General features: G+C 46.8%; 1 protein-coding gene across 8 annotated transcripts in view; it reads right to left on the bottom strand.

The window, feature by feature from the left end:
- Positions 1 to 20,134, bottom strand: part of nenya — an 80,319-nt gene that overhangs the window by 33,481 nt on the left and 26,704 nt on the right. For all 8 annotated transcript variants that reach the window (XR_010562606.1, XR_010562603.1, XR_010562602.1 and 5 more), the window contains 4 exons: positions 14,109 to 14,180; positions 12,803 to 12,903; positions 5,644 to 5,704; positions 1,574 to 1,616 (listed from right to left, as the gene is read on the bottom strand). Coding sequence is in view for 3 of the 8 variants with exons in the window: in XM_065424513.1 (XP_065280585.1) it covers positions 1,574 to 1,616; positions 5,644 to 5,704; positions 12,803 to 12,903; positions 14,109 to 14,180 (277 nt within the window). In the remaining 5 variants the exon portion in view is untranslated. The remainder of the gene's footprint in view (positions 1 to 1,573; positions 1,617 to 5,643; positions 5,705 to 12,802; positions 12,904 to 14,108; positions 14,181 to 20,134) is intronic.

A 20,134-nucleotide genomic window follows, 5' to 3' on the forward strand; every position in this document is an offset into this window, starting at 1 on the left:
CTTTTCTATTTTTCGAAAGAGAACAAATCACTACTATTTTTCTCTCACCATAAAAATGTTGCGAGAAAGCAATTAATTGAGGTATTACACTTTGCATTTCAAAGCGAATAGTTTTTGCTGACTCTCTCGCCCCTATTTTTTTAAATGGTCTGTGGTCGGTCTTTCACTGCCAGTGCACAGGCACTGATGCACAGGAAGCGTGTGCACGAGCAACTGAGTTGCAGGGTTAGTTCGCTGCCTACCGGCGAATATTACAGCTGTTTCAGATGCAGATGCTGTCTACATATACTACACCTACAAATGTGCTGGTTAATGCCTCTGTTCTCTACGAAATTATACAGTGAAACAATAAACCCTATTGAAATATCCTCATTGCAACAAGTATTCGCCATCAAGCACACCATTCCTCTAATAAAGTGAATAGCTTTTTTGACACGTTCAGCTATTTGCTTATACTAAAATCACTGTCGATGGTTTCTGCACAATTTTTTTCAAGCATAAAAATTTGGATGCGTATTACAATTGAGGGAATTACATTTTTCATTTCTGACCGTGCAAAATAGGGTGCCCATTACAATTAACAGCATGTGAAAAACTAGTAGATATGATATTTGAGGACTCTCAATATGTGTGCAGTGTCTGTTTGTTTTGAAGTGCTCCTCTGTAGAATAGATTTAGTTATATTGAATCACTATAAACATGTGTTTGGTGTACAATGTGCCCCTGTCTTTACACTTTTATTACATCCTTCGTAGTCAAATATATATATATATATATATATATATATATATATATATATATATATATATATATATAAAGAAGGCCAGACCTCGGCCAAAATGTCAATAAAGATCTGTTTTTTTCTCTGGGGCCTCTATTCTTTAAACCATTTCTGTGCCGGATCCTGTGAGTGTATGCTCCACTGATTATATTTATATTGCAGACGGCTTTCGGACTCGTCCGCTAAAAATACCTGGTAATAGAAGAGTCGCACTATACTATAGCTCGTCGGGGCCAGTCTCCACGAAGCTCCTCTAATCAAATGTAGTTCGTATTCAAGCGAATTAGTGAAAGTGTGCCTTACGAATAAGCACGTCAAACGCATTCATTTCTCCACAAAGATATGCGAGCAAGAAAGTGGTACTTGGTATCTTCTTGGGGACGCAGTCCCGCTTCGACAGCATGTGGACCAATAGATGTTTTGGAGTAAGTTTAGAGATTCACTCAAGCTCGTAAATTCCACATGACCAGCGCGCAATAGGCGCTGTCATGTGGAACGGGACCAGCGCGCAATAGTCGCGGCTGGTCTGTCAGTGTGGATTGACCTGTTTTGGTATACTATGTGGACTGTTAGGTGTAGGTGGTCGATCAAAATATTTTTGATGAGAGTAGGAGTTGCTTCAACGCGCAGTAAAGTATATCGGCGTTGTTTGCTCATACCTGACCGTCAATTGCGCCATAAAAATCCATACATAATCATCATCATCATCTTCCTCATCAGTTAAATATGCTGGAGGCAAATTACTTTTGGGCGGCTAAATTTGAGCATTCATCTATGTTGCTGTAAACTTACCATGCCAGCCATCATGACAGCAGCTTGGTTGCTCGGGGTGTAGCTTGAAAAAGAAGAGGGAGAAAAAGAAGTTGAATTCTGCAGTTTAGGTAAAAAAGACTCGTCACTGGCGTTATACGAAACAGTCGAAGGCTTAACGTAAAGCCTTGTGCAAACCAATCGCGAGACGCGAGGGTGTTTACTGAGCAGACACCACTGCTCAGTGGATGAATCGTGCAGCACACTGCGTACAAAGGCGTATACAGCAATGGAGTGTTTTCACATATGCCGCGCGTGCGTTGCAGTGAATAAAATATATTTCGGTTTTATGTTTTCTACTTCTTACATACATCTAACATGACCATGAATATTAATCTGCCAGGAAAAAAAGCGGCAGTAAAAGTGGCAAATCTTGATTTTTTTAACTAACAAAGAGGAAAAAAGTCGCTGTTTCTGCAAGGCGAAACATCGATTGCGATAGCAAATTAGTAGACAGCAATACGAAGTAAGGATAGCAGTTTTATCGGTCGTACAGACATGTAAACATTCGCTTACTAACTAAATTAGCAAGCATGGTGACACGCGCGCACAAGCAAACATAAACGCATCTCACTCGATGACCGCAGACACCGCTGTCAAAACGCCGTAGTGAAAGCGCGGCAGCAAGCGAACTGGCCTTCGTGCTGCCTCTTGCTTCAGCGCGAACTAAGCGGCGCGAACACAGTCACACAAAGCAATCAACACTCGACACACTATGTCGAATGCATCGCATATCGCTTTAAAGATAGGGCGTGCGGCCGCACCATAAGCAGCCACCGCCGGAGTAGAACGCCTCCCCTTCCTCCCCCGGTGCCTTGCGCGCGACGGAAGATGGCGCGCTTCCTCCCCGCTTTCCTCCTACGCGCGCGAGATCGCTGTCTGACCAACGCACCGCCGATCGCTTTCAAAATAGGGCGCGCATGGCCGCGCTGTAGACCGTTTTACCTGGCCTTACCGGCGAGGAGGAACGTAGCCTCGACCCAGCGCACCGCGCCGCTCTCCTCCTCGCATTGGTATGTGCGGATTCCGTTTTCTCCCAGCGACAGCTTGGAAAGGTAGCGGTTTCATTGCGAATTAGTGCGATTCTAACGTGTTCTGTCTGGGATTTCGGCGATGTCAGATGGCTCAAGGTCGACGGGCTACCACTCTGCTGTATTCGGCTGCAAAAATAACTTTAGGAAGCAAGCGTGAAGTGCCTCTTCAGCCGCGGCGACTTCGTGGACACCGTAGCTGCGATAGCAGAGAAGCGTCCGCTTTGTATTGCCAGTATAAACAGAAAGGACTTGACGCCATCGCGTGTATGTTCGGAAGGTTTTGGTCCCAGTGAGCGCTCGGCGACGAACTCGGAACTGGGACCCACGATCAAATTGGGATATGAAAGAAAGGTGCGTGTTCGAGTTGGTCAACTACTTCCAATTGATGAAGCTAACTATTTCCTTCGTGCACGCACATTAAACTTATTCTGTTCAAACGTCTTCTAAGATTATCATGCTTGGCAACCAACGTTCTGGCGGAATTTGACCGAGGATGTATTATAAAAACAGCACGTGCCGACTAAGAAATGAAGGTGTGTTCTTTTCCATTCTGTAGCCAAAGCCATGCCTACCGCGTAACGGCCGGCCCTAGTTCACACGGGCTCTCCCGTTCTTCCGAATCTCGCCGGCAAGCTGTCGACGCCGCTCATCGAGGGCTGTATTAATGCAGAAAATAAAAATGCTGATGCAAAGAGTAGTTGTTCGTCTTTCAACTCTGACGAGTAGGCGAGGTGCCCTTGCACGCACAGGTACCATTCGAGACCTAAGAGTGCGCATAATCTTTTAACGCGTCGCGTGCGTCGTCGTGTGATAGTGGCTGCGTATTCGCAGCCACTATCATCAGCTCATTTTATCCATGTTAACAGCCTTTCGATCGAGTTATATTACATTTCATTATTTTGTAGAGCTTGATGCCCCGGTGCCAGATAAACAATGTTTAGAGAATCGTACCGCAAAAACTTTAGGACCATGAAACTAGCAAAACGTGTTTACTCGGAGCTTCGCAGTAAGCTGGATTGGGCTGTACGCCGGTGTGGCACACCGCATGACGCATGGAGACACCTCTGATTGTCCTCGCCTGAGTCGATACCTTAAGAGAGTTCAAGGCTAGACATACAATAAAAACACGTTACATGTGTACGTTACGTGCAGACAATGTTCAGACTTGACTCGCCTCCTATTTCGATCGTGGGGAGAGCTGCGGGAGCGCCTCTAGGCCCGTCGCCGTTCGTATACTGCAGCTATATCGAAGCTAAAAGCTTAGTGACGACACGCTAACAAGTTTTCCAATCCAAACAACTTGTTGAAACCTCTCGGGAACGCGCGAAAACTTGCCACTCATCGTCAACAGTACGTTCGCCGTGCACCCTCCAGCGCGATCCCGCATAACAGCATGGTGCCGCACGATAAACAGCGCTGTGATCGCAAAATGGCGGCGCCCTCAATAAAACGGTCTATGGGGAACCAGCGCTGGAGTTTTCACGACACCTACAGCGCCGCCCTGGCGGTCAGAACGTTCACAACTCAGCCGCTCCCGCGGACGAAAATTGCTACTGGCAGTGGCGTTGCGTGCGCTGAAAGTCGAAGGAAAACAAAAGGACGCCGATAGTACTGTTGCGTATACAAGTGCCACAACTACGTCGGGATGAGGGAGGATGTATCCTTCTGCGTCTTTCCATCTAAAGCCTACGAACGAGAACGGAGGCGGCGTTGGATACAAGCAGTCAGGCGAGCGGAGTAAGTTCCTGTCTTGTCGCCCTGTCAAGCGGTGTCGGGGTGGTTTATAAACCGAATTTCGCGTGTGTGCTTGGTTTATTCGATAGTGAAGACGGTCAGCCATGGCAGCCAGTACCAAACAGCAGAATGTGCAGCCGGCATTTCGTCGGAAACAAAATGAGCAATAGCATGCACCATCCGGCATATGTACCAACCATTTTTACTTCGCAATACCACCGCCAAGCCCCTTCCAATGCCACTGCACGAAGCGAACGATACGAAAAGTAAATATTATCCATTCATTGCCAAGAATAATGTGGGAGGGAAGCTGCCTTGTAATACGAGTTGTGTGCGCATACTGCCGGCGCACGCGCGACTAAGCCGCCTATGTGTTTTTTTAAAATGCGCATGCGGATGAGGACTCGACGCTGAGATGCATCCGGTAAATTTATGTGATTAGTGCTAAATGTAGCCAGCGTTGTTACGGATCCAGCAGCGGAGCACTCAAACCCTTGCTTGCGCGAGTCAGCTGATGCGATAAAGCTTTCTTCTCCATTGACTGCTGTGGCAAAGTAACATCAAAATTTTTTATGTCTAGCCAGAGAAATATGGAAAGTCTTCAGGCCAACTAATACTTCCGAAACCATAGCGCAGCACGACCGGAGCCATAGCTGCTAGATTTGCGAGGCAGGCTGCCCCGCACGCATGGCAACGGCACACGCGCAACCATTAAAGAAACACACGTGCTCGCCGCGACACACTGTGAAAAATATATAAAGCTCAAAAAGCTTTTTTCGTCATTTCTTCACTTGATGGCGCTAGCTTCTTTACGAAAACTGTCCACTTAAAGCGGCGCGAAAACGGAAACATACGAACTAATACGGCCGCGCACGTGTGTGTCGTCTGGTCGAGCGTCTGGGATATGCCGCTTTTCGTCGCCAGGGCGGCGTGCAACGCACTCTTTTCGACGCGCCGCCTATCCAGCGCTGGTGAGCAGAACACCCTAACCTTAGAACACCCCCCTCCCTCCTTTCCACCGTCGCCTTGCGCGGGAGGGAAGACGCGCGAGCATTGTCGGCGCACCCTCGCATGCTTTCACTCGCACATACAGCATACGGCGCACGGCTACGATGTTTACGCCCTCGGACTTTATATGGTGCATCACGGCGACGGCGACTGCAGAAATGCGCCTGGAATGCCCATACAATTGCTATCGCAATAAAATATATGTCTTTTTTTCACTATATATATGCTGTTGAAGGAGAAGGAGGTGCAAAGTGATTGTGCATTTATAAACATTACCCTGTTACGCTGGAGTGCTTCTTCCTTTGGGAACGATTCGACGGAGTGAGCAGCGCGAACTCTGTAAAAGATACCAAAAGAAAGACAGACTGATGTCGTGCACACTCTACTGGCTGAAAGATATGTGCACAGCTCGTGTACAGTTGCAGGTATCACTGTGTCTAGGTCTTCTAGATTGCAGCACAGTGCGCTCAACGGAGCAACTTTCTCTACATTCACGTACAAAAGGAGATACCAAAGTTAGGAAGTGCCTGGGAGGCCTCCGATGAAAAATTACAACGTGTAATCTCGGTTTATGACAGGCGAAAGAAGGCACAACAGTTAGTTACACATAGTATACGTACATAGTTACAATAATAAAAATAATTTGAAATGCGCAATAAAGACTACAACAGCTCAGTAAAGATCACACAACTAGAGACAATAGCTATTGATCACGGAAACATATTAGCTGTAATCAGGTAATCAGCGTGGCTAGCAGATTTTCTTTCTTTCTTTTTTGTTTCTTTGAGCGGCGCCGGAGGGCCCGGGGGGGGGGGGGAGAGAAAGGTTGGGGTGAGTAACGAAAAAGACGAACTTTGTTTCATACGTTATAGCAACTGATTCAGGTATTGGATACCTATGACATGTGCTGTTAACTTCTCAAGGCGAAGTGAGAAATCAATGTTTTTTCGAATATTGTCTTTCCAGCACGTTTATCAGCACTCCATCCAACAGTGTTGATAAGTTCTAACTGGAATATCAATGCATTTCATGCATACCATGCATACCCATGTGACAGTGGGTATGCATGGTAGAGTGTGTAAGCGCGACTGAACGAGGACGTAGAAAGAAACAGATACAGAGACACAGCGCTTCACTTTCAACTGTAGATTTTATTTTCGCACGCATCGATAAATATATACCGTGCGAGCGGAAACAAACGTAAGAGCAAAAAAGAACATTCAGTGGTGCATTTCGATGAACCGTACACGTTTGTAAGGCATGGGGAAAACATGTACTGCAACGGTCACAAAGATAAACCGAGGAATCGTACCTCCTTTTCCGATAGTGACACCGAAGGCTTGCTTACGCACTTTTGCTCTAATTTTGCAATCTCGTAGGCCTCCACAATCTACCTCGTCATCCTGCTATGAGCCTTATACAGAATGGAAGTGCTTTCAAACATGGGCTTGCAAGAACAATCTCGGCAGTGAATACCCAAATGACCCGAGATTACCCTAGTGACGTTATATCGATGCTCTTTTAATCTCTCATTGATGCATCTGCCGGTTTGGCCAATATACGTTCATCCGCATGAAAGCGGGATGGCATAGACAACGTTATGAGTAGAGGTTACAAATTGTTTGCGATGTTGGGTAGAACATGCGTGCCTTTTGTTATTCTCTGTGTTAACCTGTTTGCATAGCTTCTGCAGACGCTCAGGGGTGCATTTCATCGAAATGCACCACTGAATGTTCTTTTTTGCTGTTACGTTTGTTTCCGCTCGCACGGTATATATTTATCGATGCGTGCGAAAATAAAATATATAGTTGAAAGTGAAGCGCTGTGCCTGTGTATCTGTTAATTTCTTTCTACGTCCTCGTTAAGTCGCGCTTATACACTCGACCATTGATTCTAACCAACTAGCCCGCCAACGTGTTTTAACTGGGTATGCGCCGCTTTTCAATGCTCTTTCACGCCAACTTCGGGTACTGCGCATGTGCAATTTGGTATGTGCTGCTCTTCAATGAACCTCTCTGACGTCTAGTTGGGTCACTGGGTATGTGCCACTGGGCAAGTGCCGTTCTTCAATGACAAAAAAATAAGTCGCAGTTTCGCCCGAAAGGCGAAGCATCGATTGCGATGGCAAATTAGTAGACAGCGGTACAAAGTAAGGACAGTAGTTTTATCGGCCCTATAAACTTAACAGTCGATTACTAACTAAATTAATAAGCGCAGTGTCACGCGCGCACAACAAACATTAACACAACTAACTCGATGACCGCGAATACTCGCTGTCCGAACGATGTGTGAGGAAGCGCAGCAGCAGGAGCGAGCGAAGTGACCTTCGCGGTGCCTCGCTCCAACGCGAACTAAGCGCCGAGAACACAGCGCACACGAAGCTCTCCGCCGTTGGTGCGCCTAGACTATCCTCCATCGCAGGTCGCTTTCAAGATAAGGCTCGCGCGGCCCCGCCGTACACAGCAACCGCCGAAGTAGAACGCACCCCCTCCCTCCCCTCCTCCCGGTTCCTAACGGAAGACGGCGCGCTTCCTTCCCTACTATCCTCGCGTGCGGGAGATTCAGTCGCCATCGTCGGTTCACCTTCGCAAGCTTTCACTCGCACATACACATACGGCGCGCGAGGACGTTGCTATCGCCCTTGCTCTCCATACAAAGCATCAAGAGGATGGCGACGGCAAAAATGCGCCTGGAGTGGCCATATAATTGCTATCGCAATAAAGATCCTTTATAATTTATCTGGTGCGGGGCGGAACTGAACTCGCGTCATATATATTCAAACAATAGTGTCTGAATGTATATTCAGACATGCGCCGCTAGATGGCGCAGTGTATCGAGAGGGAAGCGCGGGAGAGGACCCGGCTGCGGAACACACCTCATACATGACGCGTTTCGGCGGTAGCAATACAGTGTGTCGCTACATTCGTTCAGTGCTAATCGCCTTAACGTCACCTGAGCTCAGTTTATAGTGGCACAATGATGGTCTTCCAGTGGCCATGAAAATAAACAAATGAATTTAGAAATTCAGTGGTGATCTAGCGGTAAATGCGAAATAAATGCGTCGCACCCCTTTGAGGTCCCGGGATCATGATTTAAACCGCGTTCGCCACATTGGAAAGTGTTGTTAAAGAGCTCACTCAACACACGACCTGCATCTTCGAGGAGCGAAGTGCAACTGACGATGGTAAATCATAGGTAAACAACTCTAACCAGTGGCGTGCCAACTATTTTTCGAGTGGAAAGAGGCGAGCCCCCCCCCCCTCTCTCTCTCTCTCTCTCTCTCTCTATATATATATATATATATATATATATATATATATATATATATATATATATATATATATATATATATATATATATATATATATTTGTCTTTGTCATTTAGAGATCTGATTATCAATCATCAAATCTTTTGAAGGGTGTGTCGCTGATCTCTGTATCGATTCCTGGAACAATACGTATCGCACACATTTGCAGCTATTAATACTACAGAAACGAGATCTTAGAATTTCCCGCATTTTAACTATCAAATCTGTCTACACACTACAAGTAGAATTACTGCAAATTCTCGTGCCTCGTCCCCTTTGCGCATTATCTACAATGAGTAGTTCGTATAAGTCACTAAGAACAGGAATTTAATTAGTATACCGAGTGGTATCTTCACGACACACAAAAGAAACACAAAGTCTGCAACGCCTAATGTTTAACTGCCGACATAGTTAAAATTAAAGAGCGACAAAATTTTGTGACACTCTCGTATGGAAAGAAATTCCCAATACTATCATGTAAGGATTTGGAGTCATCATTTAAGCGTTATTTATCAGACGTCTAAAAAACTAGGAACTTATTTAACAAAATAAAAATGAAAATTTTTCACTAAGTTTTTTAGTGCACATCTTGAATATTTCAGTTGTCGTGCAAAGCCTGAGTTGTTGAGTTGAGTTGAATGGTTGTAGGCTACTGATGGGATTAGCCTTGCAGTTGCTGCCGGCAATTGCTCCACCGTAGCGACACTTAAAATAAATAAATCACATAAATCAGTCAGAGACCTCATAATTACAAATAGTCACTGCTAAGGTCACCATGTGGAGACCAAATCCGTGTCCTGCAGGTAATTTAAAAGAAGGCGAGAAACCTCCTTCCTACACAACTGGTTTCCGCGCGGGAAAACAATCTCCTGAAGAGAACTGTGAGGGACTCCCGTCTTCTTGAGGGACCCGAATAACACACTCCTTTCTGCGTTATACAGAGTACAGCACATAAGGTAATGTTCTATGTCACCGCACACACCACACGTTGAACATAATGGAGACAAAACCAGGCCAGTCTTATACATCCACGCAGGGGTACGAGCAGAGCCCGTGCGAATGCGGAGCAGCAAAGTGGCTTAGTTTATTTTGAAGCCCTTGGTCACACATGGCTTGTGAGGTGAGCTCCACAAAGAACTGAAGTGGCACAACACCGCTTCTCTGAAGAGTCTTTTGTCCTCTTGAGGCACTTTTCTCACTATATTCCCAGACAGCGCTCAATGGGCGAGGCTGTCCGCCATCTCGTTGCCTGTGATATCTATGTGCGAGGGCACCTATTGGAAACATATGGAGAAGCCTTTGATATGGAGATTGTGCACCGGGCATAGGGAGCTAAGACATAAGGCGTCAGTATAGAACCCGTGCTCTAACCCTTGAAGGGCAGATTTTGAATCTGTAAGAATGACAACAGGTTGGGGCGTACAAAACCATAGATTCTTTAGAGCTGCTCAATGGCAACGCTTTCGGCCGTTGTGGAGGACACGACTGCAGTGAAGCGAACAGACCAATCATACTTCAAAGAGGGAAATGTGAAAAGTAGCTGCACTAGATCCTCTGACCTTGTCCACAGAGCCATCAGTAGAAATTTGAAGATGACGTGCATATTGAGTCAGGATGTTCCAGTACGAGCGAACCCGTAGCCGCCAAAGGAGAACTCCAGCTTCGCGCGAACGTGACGAATTGTCAACGAACAATCGAGGCTCGCGAATGACCAGAGTGGTTTCAACCTCTTAGTTCGACCTCTAGCGTCAAGACCCAGGTAACCAAGAGTATTAAGGGCCAAGTACGCTCGGGACTCGGATCTCTTTCGAAGGCGCTGTAGAAGGGCTCGCCCGGATACCGTCTGTTTGAGGCGGCCAATTTGCATCAATAACCTTTGTGAAGCGGCTTTGTGAAGGTCTCGGTAGAGAATCATAAAGTACTGCATTGTCATAAGCAGTCTGCGGAACGCCAAGAGCCCTCCTTAGGCCCTTTCTGTGCAAAACCTCAAGTCATTCCAGCTGTGATGGCGAGGGGGAAATTAAAGGGAGCTGGTACATTATTCGACTCGTCACAAGTGCATCGTGCAGCCTCATCATTGAAAAAGGGTGATTTCCCCATTGCTCACTTGCAACTCTACGGTTCACATTGAGACGCGAAGATAGTGGTGTCACAATCGAGTCCACAGCTCGCCGCCACTGTAAACGGTAGTCAATTTTGACGCCCAAAAAGCGCTTGTGCTTCAATTGACGAAGGCAAAATTGATCAAGATCTATCTTTAGCCGCGCATACCGTCTTCCTCTACCTGGAAACATGATGAAGCCAGATTTTTCTACCGAGAGTGAGCTTTAGGCCTTTCAACACTAGCTATTTTCCTAGACGTATCAAAGGCTTATGATAGCGTCCTTCAGAGCTCAATACTAAGTAGTTTGCAGGCCATAGGCGTACAGGGCTATTTTCTGCGATTCACTCACTAATTTATCAGTGAACGTAAAATTCAAGTGCGGTTAGGAAGTACCACAAGCACCGAAAGGGCGGTATCGCGAGGTGTACCTCAGGGAAGTGTTCTTTCCCCAACGCTCTTTAATTTTGTAATGGCTGGTCTTCCCACTGAAGTGCAAGAACATTGCAGGCGTGTCCATATGTCGATATATGCGGACGACATTTGTCTTTGGTTAACCGGATATCAACACAAGCTTGAGCTCTGATAGCTCGACAGGTATTACTTTCAGTTCAAAATTACCTTCAAGGTGTGAAGCCCGAGTTTGTGTTTTCCTCACTGGACGTCCAAATATTTGATGTGCATGTGACGTCTATCCCCGCCGTTTCGCTGTTTTGTATGCCTATTTTGTCATGGATCCCCATTAGCGTCGTGGATGCCTTGTTAGCCTTGTTACTGAAATGGCAACACTGATTATTACAGACAGGTAAATTACCGAAAGCAACGCTGATTCCGGAGCATTTATCTGTGGTTGGGTAGAGCAGCTCGGCTAGGGTTAAACGGGCGAAAGCGTGTCCGTGTCCGTAGTACCGCAGTCCTCACATTTTTCTCTTGCAACTAACGCACGCGCATGCGCGCAGGAAAGTGCGGCATCTCTCTCTCGTGTGTGCCCCGTTACAGTGTACTAGCAGTACAAGCGCCGTTCACAAAACGGCAACGCGCTTAAAAACGCTAGGTTCGCTGCGCAGAAGCCTTTTATAAAAAAAACTTACATTGTCTCAATAAGAACACACTGTATCTACCTCGACCATGTGACTTACTTCTGCCACGTGACCGGCTTCCCACAATTCAGACACAGGCTTTTTCAAATTTGTCACTGTAACTACGTTTTGTAACTGTAACTGTAATGTAACTGCGTTCTTTCATTGCGCATCACATGGCCGCTATTAATTCAATAAGGCTGAGAAAATAGATATACAGAGTGATCAATTTTAAGTTTTACGAAATTTAAAAAAATAGCCTTTTGAAGATAGTATAATTCTAGTCCTTGAACTAGGTTATTCAGAGAGACGAACATTACTTGCACGAGAAATCGAAATACGTATTAAACTAATTAACGAAAACTCACTAATTAATTTATTAATTATATTACTTTACGGCACATATTACAATTTACGAATTGTAGCCGATGAGCTTGCAAGACGTATCCACTTGGAATGAATTTCCAGAATAACGTCCAGTTTGGAGACACGCGCCATCAAAGTCACCGTAAAAACGCACTGTTCCACTTCTTTAACAGAACACTCATTGAAGCACAAAGTAAAAGAACGGCCATGCATTTAGTCCCACACTCTGGGAACTAACATCTCGAAACTGGTGTCATCCTGGAAATTTATTTCAAGTGGATACGTCCTGCAAGCTCAACGGCTACAATTCATAAATTGCAATATGGGTCGTGAAGTAATGAAGAAGTTATTTAGTGAATTTCCGTTGATTAGTTGAATATGTGTTTCGATTTCTCGTGTTAGTGATGTCCGCCTCTTCGAATAACCCAATTAAACGAGACGCGTTCTGCTATCTGCCACAGGCGATTCCTAAAAATTCCGTAAAGCATAAAAATGATCACCTTGTACATTCGGGCCACTGTGCTTGGGGCCTCTCAACGGAATAAACACTCGTCAGGGCACCGAGTGACAGTGTTTCTTACCGTTGCTCGATTGCGAGGCGGTCGGCTGCTCAAAAGCTGGCGGGGCGGGGTAGTCAGGCCGAGTCAGGAAAGTTGGGGACTGGCTGATGTCGATGCCAGTGCTGCGTGCCAGGGAACCCATTACGATTGCTGAAGATTGCTTTGTGTGCCCGATACGGCGGCTGTCATTGTTAATGCGAAAGCATTAAATGGCTGATGAGGCGGACGATCCGGCGTAGGCGGTGTGACCACACGATGGTACAAAAAGGCTACGAACCCTCCACCTTTGCTGCTAGCCGAACCCATGACCATCGGTGTCAAGGCTACGATCACTCGACCTTTGGTGAGAGCCCAACCCAAGACCTTTGGTGTTAGTTAAGGCGAATTAAGACACACGCAATTAATATACTTAATTAAGGGTCTCAAGCCCACGGCCTTTCGTATTAATTAAGACGAGGTTAATTAATATATTGTTAATTAAGGCACTCGAGCCCACGACCTTTGTTAAAGAGTCGAACCCTCGACCTTTACTGGGAGTCAACCCCACGACCTCGCGTTGTGGCATAATGTTTAAGCATAGCACAATGGTCGCAATGCTTTCGCATTCACCTACGTAGGGATAACTAAGTGCCCCTTGACGTTTACTAATATTTTTGTTTTCTTGGCACGAGGAACTTTGCAAACATCAACTCTGGATACATGCATGGACGCGCTTGAGCACCGGTTTCTAAATCAAACAGATCCGCGAACTCGCACCACAGTGCACAACAGAGCGTTATTTCCTGAACCGAAAGTATCTTCCGGGCGAACTTCTGAACGCACATAGGTGACGACGTGAATGTTTTCTGCGTTAAAAGGAGCATTTCACGAGATAGAAGCGCGTCGTTCGTTAGGAGTAGTCTTTTTACTCTTGCGCGTATTTCACTGCACATCCACTTAGCACAGGAAAACTGATTGCTGTCACGAGTCCCACGCTGAAACGTTCAGCCTATTAGAATATACCTCGCAGGCAAGTGCCAAGGCAAATGCTGAGCCCGAGGTGAAATAAAGAAAAGAAAGAAAAAAGGATGTTATTGGCATGATTTTAAGAGTGCATTATTGGTTACGTCGGCGACAATTATGTTTAATGCTCAACAGTTTTGGACGCGGATGCAACTCGCTGCAAAAAGTTATGCGCGCTTAGTAGATATCGCCCTAGGCACACCTCCCGAATGTACTCGTATACGGAGGAAGAAACGAGTCGAGGGCCAGAAAGTGTGCCCACGGCAGCGCTTCCGTCGCACTAGCGCGGACGAGAGGAGCAACGCCATTTTGCTACGCCGTGTACCTTTGCTGGTCTCTCAGCTTGTTCAGCTCGCTCTTGAGGGCGGCGTTCTCCTTGCGCAGACTCTCGGCTTGCCTGCAAAGAGAAGTCTCGTTGGTCAAGGCAATCCTCCCCCCTACCTCCTTTCTCTTTCTTTCTTTTTTTTTTGGGGGGGGGGGGGAGGGGTGCGTGGTACTCAACAGGAAGCTTTGGGGATAGAGAGAGAGAGCGAGAGAAGGGAAGAAGGAAAGGCAGGGAGGTTAACCAGACTGAGTCCAGTTTGCTATCCTACACGTGGGGAAGGGAATGGGAAGTGAAATAGAGAGAGAGAAAACATGCGTCTATACCGCACTTTCACATGCACTAAGTTAGGTGTAGGGTGTCTATAGTCTGGCACTCAAGTCTGTTGCCTTGAGGTAGTGAAGAAGCGCTCGAACTGCTTTCTGAGCTAATGAACTGTGAGGCCAGGCTCCCAAGATCTTTGCTTCTGTGAATGGCCTGTCATCCAGTCTATTTAAGGCACACTGGAGAGATTTACGTTGGTTATCAAAGCAAGAACAGTGGCACAGAAAAGGACTGATGGTCTCTTCACACTTGAACTCAGCACACACTGGTGAGTCCGTCATTCCAATACGATAGCTGTAGGAGTTGGTGAATGCTACTCCTGTCCACAGCCGACACAGCAGTGTTGCGCCACGTCGTGAAAGCTTTCCTGGTAATTTAAGTTTTGGTGATGGGTCGAGGCTGTATAAACGACACTTAGAGTTCTGTGGTGAGTGCCAGTAATTTAATGTGATGGTACGAGCGAGACAGCGAAGCTCTCTTGCAGCGTATACTCTCGATAAAGGTATAAGGAGTGTCGGTGCGCCATCCTGGGCACGTCGGGCAGCGTCATCGGCGAGGTGATTACCAACGATGCCACAATGTCCCGGCAGCCACTGAAAGATGATATCATGTCCTCGTTCAGAAGCGCAATGGCAAGTTTCGCTTATTTTAAACGCCAGCTGTTCATAATTACAACGTCGTAAACCTCGCAAGCTCTGGATGCCTGCTTTCGAATCACAAAATATTGCCAATTTGTTGGGCGGTTCTTTTTCAATGTATTCGACAGCAGCGCGAAGAGCAGCCAGTTCGGAACCTATAGATGTCGTTACGTGTGAAGTCTTAAACTTGATGACGACCGATTAAGATGGTATAACAATGGCACCCGTGGAATTTTCCGAGAGGGAACCGACCGTGTAAACATGGATTCGGTTAGCGTATGAACAATGCAAAAGTTCCAATGTGATCTGCTTGAGAGCCGCGGTGGTCAGGCTAGTTTTCTTCACTATTCCCGGAACAGCAAGGTACACAGCAGGCTTTTTCAAGCACCACAGAGGGGATGGCGTTCTTCTTGTGGGTAAGTGCCTCAATGACAAAGAGTGCCGGTTAGCCGCAACTGATCTGGAGAACACTGCCTTGGGTCTTTTCTCGGGCAAGCGAGCGACATGGTGGTCAGCGACTCTGGGTATATGGCGAACATACGCCCGGCAAGCGTCGATAGCTATATAGGTCATTATTGGGTGGTCTCTCGTGGTGGCAGCTGTTGCTACGGTTGAAGCATATCGAGGTAGCCCCAGACATGTTCGAAGCGCTTGGTCTTGAATGCTCTGTAGGACGTGGATGTTAGTTTTGTTAGCGTTGGACAGCACTAGTGTGCTATATCGCAAGTATCCTAGGAAGAGCGTCCTGTATAGCTGAAGCATATATAGATGCCATGGATGTGCCCCACATTTTACCGGCAAGAAACCTTAGTATATGGGCGATAGAAGTAAGCCTCTTCTTCAAGTATGAGATGTGGGGGCTCCATGAAAGGTCCCTGTCGATACTAACCCGTAGGAATCGGTGAGATTTTGCGTATGAGATCGTTTGGTGGTCAATAGAAATGGGATACCAGGTCATGGGCTTGTACGTAAAAGCGACTAAGGCGCACTTCTCGGTCGAAATGCTGAGGCCTTCAGCACGCAGATACGATGATGTTACGGTCACTGCTTTTTAGAGCCGTGCACGCACCTGGAGACGTGTAACTGCCGAGGCCCAGATGCACATGTCGTCAGCATATATGGAAAGGTTTACTGTATGTGTTAGAACGTCGGCAAGTCCAAGGATTGCAAGGTTGAACAAAGCGGGTCTAAAAACCCGACCAAGCGGGACGCCACGGCAAGTGTAATGGTCAGCGCTTCGGCCATCTGAACTGTGTACAAAGAAAGATCTTTTGAATAGATAGCTCCGAATCCATGAGTCTCGATGTCAATCTGCTATGAGTCTCGGTGTCAGAGAACCATTGAACATTTTGACCAACATGCCGTGACTCCAAAGTCAATTCTAAGCAAATGTTATAAGTAGAACCACGCAAGTACGTTGGACTGCCATCGTTCATGCTGAGTTCGTGGCGGGAAGCAAATTCCACAAGTTTCCGGCCCCTGGAATCTATTCTGGAGCTTACCCAAACCAAGTGATGAGCATTAAAGTCTCCCGTGATAATCCAGGGTCCAGAAGTCGCAGCCAGGATGTCTCGCAGTCGGTCGCCGTCGAACCGACTAGTATATGGGGAGATGTAGGCGCCGATAAGGGTGAAGGCCACTTTATTCCTCGTAATGCGGAGAGACACGTATTGGTTTCCATCATGAGGCTGCACCGAGTGGGGAATGTAAGTTAGTTCTGTACGGATGTAAACAATTACTTTGCTGGATTACCCGCTCGTCGACGCCATAAAGGCTTCGTATCCAGAGAATCTTAGCGCTTTTGACACGTTCGGTTCACATATTACCACTCTAGGAAATCGGTTCGTAAAAACGTATTGTCGGAAACATGAAATCCGTGATCTAAGTCCTCTGGCATTCCACTGGAAAATCGTCACACTACGCACTTCATCACGGAGTGAAGGCAGTGGAGGAGCCATTGTGCTTGCGCAAGATTTGCGAGCACTGGGCTCAGGGCATCCAACACTTGCACTGCGCTTCGAGCTGTTGGCGTATTCGAGTTGCCCACAAGTGTGCGAATCGCATTTATCAAAGACTTGAGCACTGTTACATTTTGGCGGTCATGCTCTGTCAGCTCACCTGGGTGAGGGGTGGAGCATTGTGGTGCCACTCCTTGTTGGGGTTTTTCAACAGGGCTTATCCTTGGCAGTGGTTGCCATGCTTCATCCACGTCGTTCTTTTCAGCTGCTCCATTATCAATACGCGGTTTGGTCACATTCTGCACTGGGGTAGGAGCGGATTCAACAGCAGGAGGCTTTGCGGCACGCGTATTCTGTGTGCGGAGAGCAGAATTCATTGATGAGCGTCTGCGACGAGAAGGACGTCGCCTGACGTCAGCAGCTGCTTCACGATGAGTCGACCCGTCACTCACCATTTTCTTCAAGAAGGTGAGCTCTCTCTTAACTCTCGGACATTTCTTTGATAAGGCATCGTGGGGCCCTTGACACTTTGGACACTTATAAGTTTTAGCCTGGTAGTTTTCTGCAGAGTGTTGTGCTGCACAGCGGGAACATATCGTAGACTGTCCACAGACGGCGCTCACGTGACCGAATTTCTGGCAGTTTCTGCACTGAAGCGGCTTGGGAACAAACGGCTGGACAGCATGTCAGAAATGACCTACCTTCACATGCGACGGAAGGCAGTCACTTTTAAAGACAGTTTTTACGCATCTGGAATTTCCGAGACGGGCCACCTGTAGTATTTGGGTCCAATGATTGGCAGGCTTTATCAAAAGTGATAAATCCTCGCCTGAAATGGCCGCATCAATGTCATATATCACGCCTGTAGCAGCCTCTTTTCCCATCGGGATGATGGTACGAACGTTCATGCCACCGAGGACAGTGACAACTCGCAGAGAATCTAACGCCGACGCTTGGGCGACGTCTAGCGCAACAAAATTCTTCCGAGGGTTTGACTTGGACGTCCTCAATGTCATTTGGCAACAGTCTCTCGAGTTCAACCGATGCAACTTGCCTGTTGAGGAACCTCATGTTGTCGGAGGGTAGCACAGGTAAGAAAAGGATGGTGTACTTCGGCGAACTCTGCGGAGTCCTCACAGCAGATGTGTCCGCAGAGGCCCTCAGCATCCGCCACTTTGCTTTCTGGCTCAAGACAATCACGTAGTAGTCGTCGGAGCTGTCGTCGCTCTCGGTCGAGTCTATCAGGGTAGCCACGATCGCTGTGACTCGAGAGGCAGTTCCGCTTCCTTGAGGCTGCCGACGCGGGCGCCCCTAAATCAGGTGGGGGTGCGGGTGGTTTCACTTCCATTCCCGTCGAGCAGGGAACAGTGCTCCCCGAAAGAAAGCGAGAATTACCAGAAAATACTGGTGACGGAGAACTGTGTAGAAATGCGAAAGTCATACGTGAGAACAAAAGAAGGGAATGCCACGGGAAGAGAAACGCAGTTGGAGACGGCCTGGTACAGGATGAGGTTATGAGGTAAGGCAATTTGTGATTAATTATGGCTTCGGCACATGCAGGACAAGCGTAATCAGAGACTTATGCATTGCACATACCGTGAACACTTCAATATAATTAGAAGAATAGATATATCACAAGGGACAATTTCTGCGCCCAGAAAAGTGATGAAGATAAATTTATCCGTGTTTTGTACGACATAAAACACTTGCCCCCTTGGTCGTATCTCGGTTCTTGAACGTGCACCTATCTTTAGACAAATTTTTTTTACATTATTGTGCCACCGACGTGTGGCCGCTGCGTCCATGTTCGGACCCGCAGCCGGGCATTGGCATCAAGAGGGAGCGACAGAGCGTACGACACCCACAAGCAGACATGGGCACCTTCACGAGGACGAGCCCTCATGAGGGCCTTCCTTACCCTGATCTGCCCTCACCCTCACGTGGTGAGGTGTGGATGACCTTCGGGAAGATTGGTGAGGTGAAGCAGGGCAGGCGTGGTGAGGTTAAACGAGGAAAAGACGATTCATAGTGTTAAAGTAGAGAAAAGGCACTCAGATCGTATGCGTGGTTGGTTTAAAGTCTAAAGATTTGAAGTGCGCCGTCAGGAAGGCTCTCTTGTGCAGATGTACGTCGAGGCCCACATTTAACTGACTAAAATCATAAATGTCTGTTGATGTTAGCTGTATAGCTAAACCTATTGAAAGATGTAGCCACTGAAAGCGGCAACGAGAGCAGGAGGAATGAAGGGGACTTTTGGCGTAACTTCGAGATTATTATTATTTTTTACTGATCACCACCGGCCACTGCACTCCCTTATCCGAAGTAAACACCCTGTAATTTACCTTTTCTAATTAAATGGACACAAATTTGAGTTTGAGGATTTTCGGGCACTGATAGCGTTTCTTGACAAATGGACTAAAAGAAACATCAAGCTGAAGAAAAGACATGTCCGCAATATAGCTAGAGCTCGTCTATAGTACAACCAAAACTTGTTTCTTTTTTTCTTAAGCTCGCGCATGGCAGCGACAGTCGAGCGACTATATTTACAGTAAATATTCAGCTTAAGTGTTTTGACGGAACCTCCGCAACGTCGAGCTTCTGCGCTGATTCTCAAGAATAAGCACACCAGATTTGTTGAATAGATCAACCACGTAATTTCTCAGTATATATTCATGAATGCCGACAAATTCTTTCTTTTCATATCCCCGTAACCAGCCTGAAACATTCGGCATGAAAATTATGCAGATCCCACGCACTGTGGGAATCGATGTAAGCGAAGCGTTCCGTGCTGGATACTTTGATTGACGATAATCAGCGGTGATGTTGACGCCTAAAGCTTAATTTCTTCAACATTTAGTCTAACAAGAGAGTGGTGAGTTGATGCTAAACGTTACCTTGCGGGCACCACTGCTGTGTCTGCGTAGAACACAGAACACACAGGGAGAGGTGTTTGTTTGAGGCGTTGTTGTGCGCCGTATTTCATAACCTCTGTGAGGGTTAAGCATAGTCATTGCCTCACATGACACATCGCATAGTGGCAGAAGTATTGAACTTGGATTATGCGGTTGTACGTGCCAAAACCACAATCAGATTATGAGGCACGCCGTAG

This window comes from Dermacentor albipictus, chromosome 1 (genome assembly GCF_038994185.2).
Source record: "Dermacentor albipictus isolate Rhodes 1998 colony chromosome 1, USDA_Dalb.pri_finalv2, whole genome shotgun sequence".
Lineage (NCBI taxonomy): Eukaryota > Metazoa > Arthropoda > Arachnida > Ixodida > Ixodidae > Dermacentor > Dermacentor albipictus.